The 13501-nt window shown below is 40.7% G+C and overlaps 1 protein-coding gene across 1 annotated transcript in view; it reads left to right on the top strand.

Moving 5' to 3' along the window:
- The window catches only part of Efcab14 (EF-hand calcium binding domain 14), a 44317-nt gene that overhangs the window by 13059 nt on the left and 17757 nt on the right, over positions 1-13501 (top strand). The window contains exons 4-7 of the mRNA XM_057784653.1: positions 4173-4271; positions 8172-8282; positions 9374-9460; positions 10297-10488. Of these exons, the coding sequence (XP_057640636.1) occupies positions 4173-4271; positions 8172-8282; positions 9374-9460; positions 10297-10488 (489 nt within the window). The remainder of the gene's footprint in view (positions 1-4172; positions 4272-8171; positions 8283-9373; positions 9461-10296; positions 10489-13501) is intronic.

Raw genomic sequence — 13501 nt, 5'->3', positions numbered from 1 at the left:
TGGAGGGGAGCAAGGCAGCGCCCTGCTTTCTTGTTCTGTTCTCGTGCTATAAGCAGGTTGGGTTCTGTGGTATATTTCTTGTCACTTTTCACAATTTTGTGGCCTTTGTTGTTGATTTCACCGTTAGGTAGGCTTCTTTTAGGCATCACTTTCAGTGCTGTTAGCTGTGTGTTCAGTGTTAATAAGTCAGCAGTATCATTAATTAAGATGTTTAAACAGGAACACGTGTAAAACAAGGTTATGTATTATATTGATAAGTTACTAAAAACGTGACCGAGGAGCTCACAGGAACCAAGCCCCCACACCTAGAAACAGTGACTTAGCATTCACTAATTCAGCATTGGCTGTAGCTTTTCAGAAGATAAGTACCCACTAACAAGAATGGGCTGCATTTATAAAAGGATAGATAAGTGAAAAGGCTGCGTATGGAGGAAATTTTAGTCCTTCCTTATAGCCCTAGTTGGGCACAGAAAGAAGCCAGAGATAACGTAAATCAACAAACATTGTCGAGGACCTTAGGTGCCCTTCTTAGCTCCTGCTGCTCTCTTTTAAGCACTTGTGTGCTGGTCGACTGCATATGCATCTAATTGCATTAGGAATTGTGAGGTAACCCAGACCCAGAAAGACAATTATCACATGTACTCACTCATAAGTGGTTTTTAAACATAAAGCAAAGAAAACCAGCCCACAAATCACAATCCCAGAGAACCTAGACAACAATCAGGACCCTAAGAGAGACTTACATAGATCTAATCTACATGGGAAGTAGAAAAAGACAGATATCCTAAGTAAATTGGGAGCATGGGGACCTTGGGAGAGGGTTGAAAGGGAGGGGAAGGCAGGGAGGGGAGCAGAGAAAAATGTAGAGCTCAATAAAAATCAATGAAATTTTTAAAAAAAGAAATTGTACTCTGTAGTCAGCCTCAGGCATAGTGATGAAAATCTGGGTGGTGATGGTAATAACTGTTATACATTAAATGTTTCCTTTGTGCAGGCCACTCTGTTGCCTGTACTGCATGTATGAGCTCCTTTCTCTATGTCCTAAGTCACATGATGTAAAAATTGTTAAACCCAGTTTGCAAATAAGAAAATTGAAACTTGCTGGATGGTTGTGATTCATCCCTTTGATCCCAGAACTCGGGAAGCAGAGGTAGGCACATCTCTGAGTTTGAGGTCAGCCTGGTCTACAGAGTAAGTTCCAGGATAGCCAGGGCTGTTTCACAGAGAAACCCTGTCTCAGGGTGGGGGGTTAGTGGGAAGAAAACAAAAATTGAGACTCAAAAGAGGTAAAAGAGCTTACCCAAGGTCACAGCTGTGTAGCAGTCTAGCACTGAAATACTTAACTCTTGGAAATATGTTTTCCTCCCATCTTTATAGGAATTAGTAGGGCCAGGGGCACATCTTCAATCGCAGCAATTTGGAGACAGAGGCAAGAGGATCTCTTGAGTTTAAGGCCAACCTAGACTACGCGGTGAATTCTAGAACAGAACTCACTGTAGGGAGTTCTTACTCATAATCATATCATTTGTAATCTGTTTTCTCAACTTTTTTCTCTCTATTTAAAGAACATTAAGTTTAACCCTAAAGAAAAAATAGCATTTCTGCTTTTGAAGCATAAAATTTATGTTAAGCAAATAGTGTACAATGGCTATTTTTATTTTTGCTGATTTAAAAAATCATAATATGCATAGAAGTCATAGCTCATTTTTTGGTTAGAATGTGATTTTTTTTCACAGTTTTTAGGTCTTCAGATTGTAAAATGTGATGTTTGTTGTTCTGTAATGCTTGAATCCAATCTCACAGACTCGAATGTATCTGTTTGAGGTCAGAGACAATGGGAGAGTACCCCTTGTCTCTCCAGTCCCATTGTACATGTACGTTTACTGTAGTTTCCCACACAGTTTGGCTCTGCTGTAGAGGGGGGGTCTGGGGTGTATAACTGAGCCGGTGATCCAGTCCTTTAAATGAGAAAAACGCTGTTTATGTGACCAGCAACTGCAGAGTTGACAGTAAGCTCTCCAGAGCACACTCCCTCGGGGATGCAGCTGGCGCTCCAGAGCCTAGACCTACAGTGTTTGTGACGCGGAGACGACGACCTAACCTAGTCCTCCTGGGTTGGCTTTCATTCGTTCTCAAGTGTTAGGTGAAATGGCAGCTTCCAGCAGCCACACTGCCTTCTCTGAGACCATTATGTTCCTAAGATACTTGTGACTAGCTCTGCCGTAGCTTCAAGATGTTGGACAGAATAGTTTCTGCCCGGATCACCTAGAGCGCAGTGTGTTATTATCCCTTTGTTGTCAGTGAAAGGAGTTTCTTCACTAGTGTCTGAAAGATATTACATAATAGGGCATGTAGAATAATTGTGGAACATACCTAGGAGAGTAGCCCCTTTGCTTCACATTTGTACATAGTTGTCTCGTGTCGGTAGTAGTGTCTGCACCTCATATGTACTTGTAAAACGATCATAGCTTTGAATATGAATCAGCTTATGGATTATATACCAAGTATGTATGTGAATAAACGGAGACATGCGGCATGTGCTGTACTACAGCATTCCTTATTCATGAATATACACATCCGCTGGTTCAAATAGACTTGTGCACAAGTAATCATCAGAATGGGTTTCTATAAATGAAGGCGCTGAACAAAATATGTAAAAAACATTTCAGGTTTTGAGGGCTGTTCCTTCAGAACAATCCCTTTCCGGTTCACATTCCCATGAATGATGCACGAGAATGCCTGTTTCCTTGTGTTCTTTGATGACTCAGTATTGTCCATAGCTTCTTAAAGGAATGGCAAAAAACAAAAAAAAATCCTTCCCGATGCAATTGCCACTCTATGAGGTTTATAGCTTTCTAAAAGTCTTTCTCATGTGGGCCAAGGTGTCTCACCTTTTTGTTTTGGAATGGATAGAGTTAGCACATTAGTGAGTGATCCGTGTGTTTGAGAACTCTTAGGGAGGATGGCATGTGTAAGCACTCATTTCCCTCCTAAAGAAATGCCACTGGCTTGATCATTTGTGTCAGGTAGCTGTACTGAGCTCTAGTCACGTGTCATATAACTCTTGTGACCTTTATTGATCATCTGTTGCTGGGTTACATTTAATCTTCAAACTTAGTGGCCTAATACAGTAACCCTTCATTATCTTAGTCTCTGTGTGTCAGGAATTGTGAAGCAGCTTAGCAGAATGTTCTGGCTGAATCCCTAGGGTTGCAGCTAAGGTGTCAGCACAAAGCAAATGCCAAGAACTTGTTGAAGGAATGAAAAGGAATCTGGCCCTGCTGTGACATCCTCTGGTACCACCACTGCTTGGCCTGTCGCAAGTACCCAGAAAGTTGGGTGTTTATGAAGCCGCTCTTTGTTATAGTTATTGGTAGACCTTTATTCTCATCCTAAAATTTAGAATAAGAAAGCAGTCTGGCACCAAGACTCTTTGAAGAGTGTTTTGAGTCACACTGCAGGACTTACTAGAATGTGAACTCAGAGCCTGAAATTGCATGTTTCACAGGTTCCCCCAGACCCCATTCAGATAGGAGTCCAGATACTTAAATCCTACCAGTAGAAAGGAAGCCACATTTTATTTTGATTCAATTCCTGTTTTAATACATTCATTGCATCTTTCAGTGAGTCAGTGGGTATTTATTGAGCTCCTTCAGGGTACAAAGTAATGCTTTGGTTGAGCTATTGAGTTTGAAATATTAATCACATTATTAAACCAAAACCAAGTCCCTGAGTAGTTGAAAGTGCTATTCAAGTTGTCAGGATACAGTTCCTGTGGACTATATTTTGTGGTGATGGGCTTTTACTTTATAATATATGTTCCCACTCGGACAGGAACAAAAGTCAGTTAAATAGGTGTTCTCTTTTACCAAAGTGAAGTTTTGAAGTGGTCCTTGATCATCAGTTTTTTCCTGTTCAACTCTTGAAGGATTGTATGGTAATCACCGCCTCTTTTGAGTTATTTAAGAGTTTGGGCCCTGCAGCGCTAGGACCAAGGTAAAGAATGGCACATGGCTCTGCCTCTTGCTTCCTGATTCTCAGCTCTTCCCAAAGCACTATAGTTCCTCTGCTCCCGAGAGCTGACAGGTACCTTGACATTGTGAGCCGTAGAGCTTGTGAAGGAAGCGCATACTCTACAAATTCTGTTTTCTTTGTTTATTAATCCTTTTCAGATTTCTCTGTTGAGTTCTGCGGTAAACCACCTGAAAGCCAATGTCAAGTCAGCTGCAGACTTACTTAGCCTGCCTAGCACTGTAGAGGGACTTCAGAAGGTAAGTGCTATGTTTGGACACTACCTAATGCTGGAATTAAGAGTTCACTTTGAAAACCTGGCATTTGACATCAGCTGCTCCAAAAGAGCAGTGTGAAGTATACCATTGTGTCCCATGGAGTTCAAATCAGCTTTGCTAGTTGGGACTTTAATTTTCAACAGGTTACTTTATGGTTTCTACAGTTGATCACCCTTTGTCTGTGTGTGTTCTCGAGTTGCTCTGCTGGGACCACCATGTCAGCAGATAGCAGTTTGCTTTTCAGTTTGTCGTTACACTGTCTTCAGGAGCCCAGACCAGTTGTGCATGAGAGTTGCTCTAAGCATCAACTTTTCCATGATTGGGAAGGATTTGTTTGTTTTGTTTTGCTGTTTAAAGATGATCTAAGATGAAATGCAGAAATTAGAAATTAAGGAGCAGTCATGTGACAAAGGGTACTTTTAAACACTGTTGGGTATAATTTGAGAAAAAAAAATACTTTGGAAACAGTTTGGTATTATTTTCTAAAGGTGACTATATACATCCTAAACAATCACTTGTGTGTACACTGTAGACCTCAGTGCCTGTGCAAACAGCAGTTCATAATTTCTGTTTGTTTAAGAGCCCTGGTGTGTAGTTAACAGCAGACAAGTGGAATCCAGAAGGATGAGACTCAGGAATGCCTGGAGCTGAATGGGGACAGTGGAGAGAGGTTGGAAGGGAGAACATGGTTTCCAATTGGACACAAGAGCGTCCCCCCATAACAAAAAAACGAAAGAAGGGTTTTAGAAATAAGAGCCCTTGAGCTGTGGACTCTTTTAAATCTAGGGTCCTTGGCTTTTTAAAAGTTAGCCTGTGATGTTTGATTCAATCATACGCCAGGCTCGGTCCATAAATACCTAGATTGTTACACAAAGTGAAAAAATTGCTAAACCACAAACAGAAATAAGACTTGATGTTTTGCAGCCGCAGCATTGTGTGCTCAGTCCCTGTAATTTGCTGCTCATTAGTATGGCCATCTGCTCTCAACATTTAAATTAGAAAGATTGAGGCAACTTTAATGAAGCAGATTCTTGCCATCGTTCCCAAGGACCAAGAAGGAAAAAGCAGGCCTCTGTAGCCTTACAGAAGCAACTTGGCAGACTTACATCAGAAAAGGAAACTGGCTTGTTCTTGCTCTCGTTAATTCAATAAACACTTGTGGAGCTTTCTCCAGTGTGTACCAGGCACTTTGCAGTTGGTAGGAATACTAGTTTCAGAGTTTCATTCTAGGATTTACGTGATCTGTCAGCTGCTTTCCTAAAAAACAACCCCCGAACAAGAGCTCACTATCTTCCTGTGTCCTGACAGGCCCAGCCAGCCAGTGAGGATTCTCTAACAGTAGGTGTCTTTGAGTGTCTGGCAGCTTTTTGCAACAACAGTGTTTATGTAGCATAGTAACTTAGAGACTACCCCAAATGTTATCTTTTTGCTGGGTTCTGCTTTTATTTTAAACTATATTTCAGTTTCGAAATTGTAGTTCATCTCCAAAACCTAGCTAGCAAAAAAAAAAACCAACAAAACAATAACAACAAAAACCTAGCTAGCTTTCATTTATGCTATGTGATTTTTTTTAAATATTGAAAATGTTAGAAATCTTTAATAATTAAATAAATTAATTAATAAAAAAAAGAAAGAAAGAAAATGTTACCAACTCCTGTTTCCTTGAATTCTTGTTTCAGTGTAATTTTAAAATGTTACCTTGGAGGCTGGGGATGCAGCTCTGTTGGGTGAGTGCTTGCCTAGCATGCACAAAGCCCTAGATTTGATCCTCAGCACCTCATAAAACCAGTTGTGGTGATACAGGCCTATAATACCAGCATGTGGAAGGTAGAGGCAGGAAGATCGAAAGTTCAAAGTCATCCTTTGCTATATGGCAAGCCTGGGCTATATGAGACCACCTCAAAACAATACGATAACTTTGGTTAAAAGTACTGTTGTCACATTGTAAATCGTCAGTATGTCTTAATAAAAGGATAAAACCCACCAAATAATAACATTCTTTTGGATTTTTTTTTTTTAAAGTAACTCATGGCAACTGAAGAGATAGATCATCGGTTAAGAGCACATACCGCTCTTGCCAAGGCCCAGGGTTTGGTTCCTGTACCTCTAGCTCCAGAGGATGCAATAACATCTTTTGACCTCCATGGGCACTTGCATTCACGTGCATATACCTACACATACACTCATACAAATGTGCATAATTTCTTAATTTATTTTAAAGATGACTTCTGAACCATGCCCTCTGCATACTTGGGTTCTTTAGGACTAATATGAGCAAAATAAGTGTTTGGTCAAAAGCATCACCCCAGCTTCCTAACACCCCTTTATACAGAGTCTGGAATATTATAGTTGGAGACCTCATCCCAGCCCCTGGCACCCATCTTTGGAATACTGGGCAGGAACTCCATTTCAAGCCCCTCCCCTGAGAGTTGCCTTAGTCCAAACTCCACCTCCAAGAAAGCCTGCCAAACAGTGACTCCTCCCCAGGGAAGGTCAAGACCACTCCCACAGGCTACTTAAACTGCCCCCCAGAGAATGTACACATGGTCTCCGGGTTTTGTGTGAGCTGCCCTTCTCTCTCTTCCCCTCACCATGCTTTCCTGGTGCCACCCGGGAGCACTGCATTAAACATGGGCGTCTTTTATTCGGTCTGATTTGGTCTGATTGGAATTATTTACGTCGGCAGAGAGACTCGTCTTAAGAAATATTCTTAACAATAAGTAGTTGCCTAACTACATTCATTGCTGATAGAATTCTACTGCCTGGTGGGTTTCCTAGAGCCAAAAATCATACCACCCAATTTTGCTCAAAAGTTATCGCTTAATACTTCTGACTTTTGACAGTCAACAGCCTTGACTGGTTATCTGCTTGCCTGCAGGGTGTTTATCATACATAGTTTAGGGGTAGCCATATTGTCTGTGAGTTCCAGATTATTCTTTTAGTGTTCCTTTTCCAGTATTTGACTGTTATAAATAATTTTTTAGGAAAATGTATTTTATTTGGGGAAGATTGTGGATTTTCTTAATTGAGAAAATGGCTTGATTTTTATATATGGGAAAGTATTCATAGAAAGAACAAATGTGTCTGTCTTTGCTAATTGTTTCAGTATAAATTACATGGAATTCATAGTTTGACTATAGTTGAAAGAATTAAAATACTGATTTATATTTAATTAGTGCTTTAGTGTAAACTAAAATCACAGCATGTCACTACACTGCCATTAGAATGGGAAATTTTTTTAATTAACATCACCTGTATTTGTGGATGTATGGCACAGTGGGAACCCTTTTAAACCATTAATGAGACTGTAAAATGACACAACCATTTTAAAAGATGGTTTGTAAGTTAAGACAGATCTGCACAGCTGTGGATCTGTGTATTGTGACAACGAGAAAGTATGAAGGGAGATGAGGGCACAAGTCTGCATGCAGACTTCCATATGAATGTTTATCACAGCTTTATTTGTAATAGTCGAATCCTGAAAATAGCTAAACATCCATTAATTGGTTAATAAACAAGTTGATAAAAATCATACAATGGCATGTAACATGCTGAGCAGCTTAGACATAAATGAATCTCAGTTGCACTTAGTAAAAGAAGACAAACTGAAAAAGTTTTTTAAAGTATATATTCATTTATGTAAAGTACTAGAAAATACAAACTGATATATAGTAACAGAAAGTGAATAAATGATTGTCTTGGGAAGTTACATAGAGGCATGAAGAAATTGAGGTTGGGTAATCTCTATTGCTTCTATTATGGAAATAGTTTCACAGATTTATTATGCATTTTGAATATGTGAATGTATTGCATGTCTGTTATACTTACTTGTAAAGCTCTTAAAAGGGAAAACTGATATTCCTACATTTTTTTTCTATTCAGAGCGTAGCTTCCATTGGCAATACTTTAAACAGTGTCCATCTTGCTGTGGAGGCGATACAGAAAACTGTGGATGAGCACAAGAAAACCTTGGAATCTCTACAGAGCAGTGTGGTAAGATCTGTTAACATGAGAGAAAGGCAGCATGCACCAGCTCACCGTTTCCTGTGTCAGAGTCATGATCCCAATGAACTAAGCAGATCCTATTCTGCCTGCTTTAAAAAAACAAAACAAAACAAAAACTCTCCAACAAGCAATGTGTACTCATTAGTCTGCCATCTGTATGTCAAACCATGAAGGTAAATAGGATTGAAAACTAGGTCTTTGGTAAATATGGTAACTGAGGACCTCTATGACCCATGGTAATAAAGACATAACACTCATCATTTCCTTTATCTTGCACGTGCTCTCAAGTAATGACCCATTTCGTAAAATACTTTTTCCTAATTGTATATCTTCTGCTTCCTAGAACCATGGGTGTTACATCTTTTTCTTTTTAATTTTACCTTCAATTTGTATGAAAGCAAGGTTAATAAATACCTAGGAGTTCAGATTTTAAGGAACACTGTTTTGCCAATTACATCGTTGTGATTGGGTCAGCATCTTTTAACTTCCCATGACTGCCAATAGTGATCTTCCTACTAGCACACTGTACTAAACCATAGCTGTGGGCTGCAAAAGAATCAGCTTTACAGTTTTCCCCCAGTAAAGGGTGAAAATGTATCTAAGCGTGTTATACTTAAGTGTCTGCAAAGAGAGACGAAAGCAGCGGGGAGGAGAGGAGAGTCAACCTCTGATACAGACATGAGCGTGTGTTAAAGGAAAGCAGTCGTGTGCACATTCACTGGCTGTGCTTTGATTATGAGTCCCCTGCAGTACCGGTAATGGGGAGAGGAGAGAGGAGTTTCAAATAATTCATCCCAGTAGGAAACTGAGAGGCGCACTAGGAGGAGCTCAGGTTCCTGGAATAATCTGGGTACTGCTATCCAGCCTCTGCTTCAGGCTGAACACTCCCAGAAGTCCATGATAGCCATGACACCTTTCATATGGCTCATAATGTAAGCTTTGGGGAACTACTGTGGATTAATCCATGGCTACATCCTAGGGAGGCAAGACTGTTCCGGGACCATCTGAGATGGTTAAGTAACCTAGTAGTTAATTGTTGCCTATGTACTAACTTCCATTTGTGTTAATATTTCTTAAAGGAGACCAATGGAAGCAACCAAATCATGCCATCATCTTCAGCTACATCAGAACTTGACAATAAAACCCACAGTGAAAGTTCAAAACAGGTACTTTGGCTTGGATGGGCTATAGAGGCAGTCTGAGGAATGTGGGCTTAACATACAGTGCCTCAGCAGGTGCCTCATACATCACCCTCCTGTCTGAGAACTGAGCAGAAAAGATATATGCAAATAGCAATTGAGGCAAAATCCAAAGTGATGGCTGGTTTGAGCCATAGAAAACTCTGGTAAGAAGGTGAGAAACATATCCTTGAAACTGGTGTTTTCTAAAGTCTAAAGAGAAAAGGCTGGAGAGGAAGAGGCAGGGATACTGGGTTCAGAATCAAATTAAAGAGAATAAAGGAAAGCTTCTCTACGAAGAATTTCTGTCCTGAGTTTAATGCCCTTCAAAACCTATAGTCATCATTCCTTTTTAAGTAGCAATCAGTACTAGACGATGTCAATAAAAATAATTGAATCTTGTACTAAATAATGCACTACTTGCTGTGCTTTTGTTACATGAGCCAATTTAGTAATTGGTATTGTTCCTAAGGTAGTTTTGTTCTGACCAATTAAGTTAATGGGACCTCAGTTAATAACCCAATATGCTCTCCTGCCAGCAAGTGAGGTAAACATCAGGAAATTAATTCCCAAACTCGCCGCTTTGAGGGATTGGACTGGGAGTTTGCAGTCACTTCTCATCTTCCCCTTCCTGCCTAGCTGAGGCCAAGCAATGCAAGAGAGGGCAAACTGTTGATAGAAGAAAGAGCAAAGCAGTTTCAGGCAGTTCCACAGCCAGGAAAAGTACCTTACTCCTTGATGCAAATAATGGTTGCTGCATTGCTCCTGTCCTGCTTGTCTAGCTGCAGTATTTGGGATCCCAAATTCGTTTATTTCCACCCTAGGATATCCTGTACCTTCAAAACTCCTTAGAAGAGATCAACAGTACTGTAGTGGGATACCAGAGACAGAGTGACCTTAAATTCGAGGGGATGAACGAGACACTCAGTAGCCTGACACAGAGACTCAGCCTGGTAGAAAGTGATGTGGTTGCACTGAGCAAGGCAGAAAAAAGAGCAAACCTGACCTCCAGCGTGGTAAGTCTTTTCAGATCTGCTGTGGCATGCTCTGTGTTGGTGTGTGTTGTCTGTACATAGATGATATCCCCCCTCCTTGTGTGAGCAGTGTCTGGCATATTTAAGAGGCTATACATTTGTTTTGTGCTTATGTCTGCTTAAATCCATATAATAGCTCTCTGAAGTGCACAGGGTATGTGTGTCTGAAAGGGGTGAGATCAAGGGTCAGTGTAATCATTCAACTTACTACAACTTGTTGGCAGGAATGAAGTCTTTTACAATGTTGCCAATGGCCTATCAGGTAGGGAAACTTGATGTTTTTCCAAAGGAAGTCTTTTTCCTTCCTTCCCTTTCCTTTCTTTTCTCTTCTCTTCAGGTGTTAGAAGTAGTAAAAGTGGTAGATACAACAATCTTGTGCCATTTTTTTAACCTTGAACTTGGCTTTCAGATTTATCCTGCTCCTGTCTGCATATTAGAGGAAACCTTTTGCATATAATATTAAGAAAATCATTTAAAACAGATGAATTTGCTTCTATAAACAAACCCTAATGAAACCAATTGGGTCACACAGGAAAAACATGGAAGGAGAAGGGGAATTAGATGGGAGGAACACAGAAGGCTAATGGGGGAGTGATGGAGGTGATGCAGATAAATATATTATGTACATGGGTAAAAATAGAATGAAACCCATCATGATGTAGAACTAATATTTGCTAATTAAAACATTTTTTAAGAGGTGAAGTCAGACCAGGTGGTGGTGGTGCACATTTGCTGACTCTGAGGAGGTCACTGCTTTTCATGACTCATGAACAGAGTGTGTTTGTTTTTCATCTGTATGGGATTCATGTGGATCATTTCGTTAGCAGTGATAGGTCTCACTTTTAAAAGTACAATGGAGCAAAGACATGATACTTTTTTTTGATGGAAACCAAATACAGGAAACTATAATGTAAATTCAAGTAACCGCCAAAGCTGGAAGCTAACCCACACGTAAAGTCGAGCCCTGGCACATGGTAAGGAATGCTTGAGCTGGCTCTGCCACAGTGAGCTTTGGCAAGCTGCCCGAGTATGGCTTTGGAAGGTGGGGTAGGAGACCTGTCCCCCTCCACCTGGCCAGCCTGCTTTACAAGAGTGTGTAATTTACTACAAAGCTGTGAAGATTAAAGGAGTCCTAGTTCTTAAAGCCCTTTTGAACTCAGCTAAGCTAAGTAGGAGCTGAGAACTTTGAATGATTTGATGAATAATGTGCCTTGCAGGGTTTTCAAGGCTTACTGTGAAAACTTATTACCCCAACCCCCTTCTTATTTTTAATCCAGCAAAGATAGTTGGTAATAGTAGCCATCTGTCCTGCTATTTCTTCCAATAGCATCAGACCAAGCCTGGATCTGGGTAGAAGTTCTGTTGCCTTTTATACTTCAGTTTTAAAGTTTGTGACTAAAACATTTGGAAGCCTCTATTTCCGCTCTGTCTTCTTGTGCCCATCTTCATTCTGTTCTGTTCTCCTACTCCTTTGCCATCTGCGTTTAAAGTGGTTCCGATCCTTTCAATAAACTTGACCGATTTGTTTAAGAAGTGTTGTGTCAGGGTTGGAGAGATGGCTCAGTTGATAAAGTGCCTGCCACACAAGCATGAAGACCTGAGTTCAGACCCCCAGCACCCACATAAAAGCTGGCACAGTGGCATGAATCTGAAATTAGTTCTGGGGGGAACAGAGACAGACAGATTCCTGGAGCTCATTGGCCAGCTACCCTACTCAAAATGGCAAGTTCCAGGTTCAGTGACTGATGATTGTCAGCCTCTGACTGCATACACACGCATGCACGCACAAACTCATATGAGCACATATGTACACCATACAAACACACAAAAGTATTTCATGTCATTCAAGTTGTAATGTTTCTCCTTAACCTTTTCGTCTCTTTTCGTTGCCCTCTAAGATGAGAAATAGGGCTGCCACTCTGAAAAGGGAGTCTTTGGTGAGCAACAGAACTGATTCTGTAAAGGCCCAGAGCATAACAGTAAACAGGAAGCTCCCATAAAGTAAAACAAATGCATCAGAATCTGTATGCTATTCCCTCTAAGAGGAGCATTTGATCTCTTGTGATAAATTCCAGGGCTGAGCGGTTAGTACATTGGGATATTAGTGAGTGAATGAATAGGACATCAGGCACCTACCTTGTGCTCAGCACTTTACTGGGAGCTGGGATGGCCACAGTGAGTAAGGCAGATATGTGGCCCCTTTTGTGGGACAGCCCACAAAACTGAACAGATTCTTAATCACAAGTCGGGTAAGTACTACAGCATGGGAAAGCGTAGGGATCAGGTGGGCTTTCCTAAGGAAACGGCTTTTAAGCTAAGACAGTTATTATCCTAGTCTGCTTTATTACTGTGACCATGATCGAAAACAACACAGGAGGAAGGTGTATTACATCATATGGGTTACAGTCCATTATCAAGGGACACCAAAGCAAAAGCTTGAAGCAGAAACTGCGGAAGAACACCACTTCCTGGCTTGTTTCCTCTGGCTTGTTCAGCTTTTCTATACAGGTCAGGCCCACCTGCCTAGGGATTTCACCACCTGCAGTGGGTTGGACTCTCCTTCCTCAATTAGCAATTAAAAAAATGCCCCATATACTGTTCACAGGCCAGTCTAATGGAGGCAGTTCCTCAGCTGAGGTTCCCTCTTCCCAGGAAACTCTAGTTTCTATCTACTTGACAAAAATTAATTAGCACAGTTATCTAAACTAATGATAAGGGACAGAGGCATAGATAATCTAAAAATGGTGTCCACCTTAAAACTCATTTCACATTTAGATTGCATTCTCAACACTTTCGTAGGCCTTTTAAGACCTGCTGAGATGAAGGGAAAGCCAGGAAGAGTGACAGTGACTACAGCGTCATCTGAGATGCACACAGTGTTTGAGTTCAAAGGATAGGAAGTTCATAGGAGATGAACTTGGCTGAAGTCATATTATGGAAGCTTTTGATGGAAAGCTTTCTATCTACTTTTTCATCCTTAGTGATTTTAGCTAGC

This window comes from Chionomys nivalis, chromosome 11 (genome assembly GCF_950005125.1).
Source record: "Chionomys nivalis chromosome 11, mChiNiv1.1, whole genome shotgun sequence".
NCBI lineage: Eukaryota > Metazoa > Chordata > Mammalia > Rodentia > Cricetidae > Chionomys > Chionomys nivalis.
This window is presented reverse-complemented; position numbering and strand designations above follow the sequence as displayed.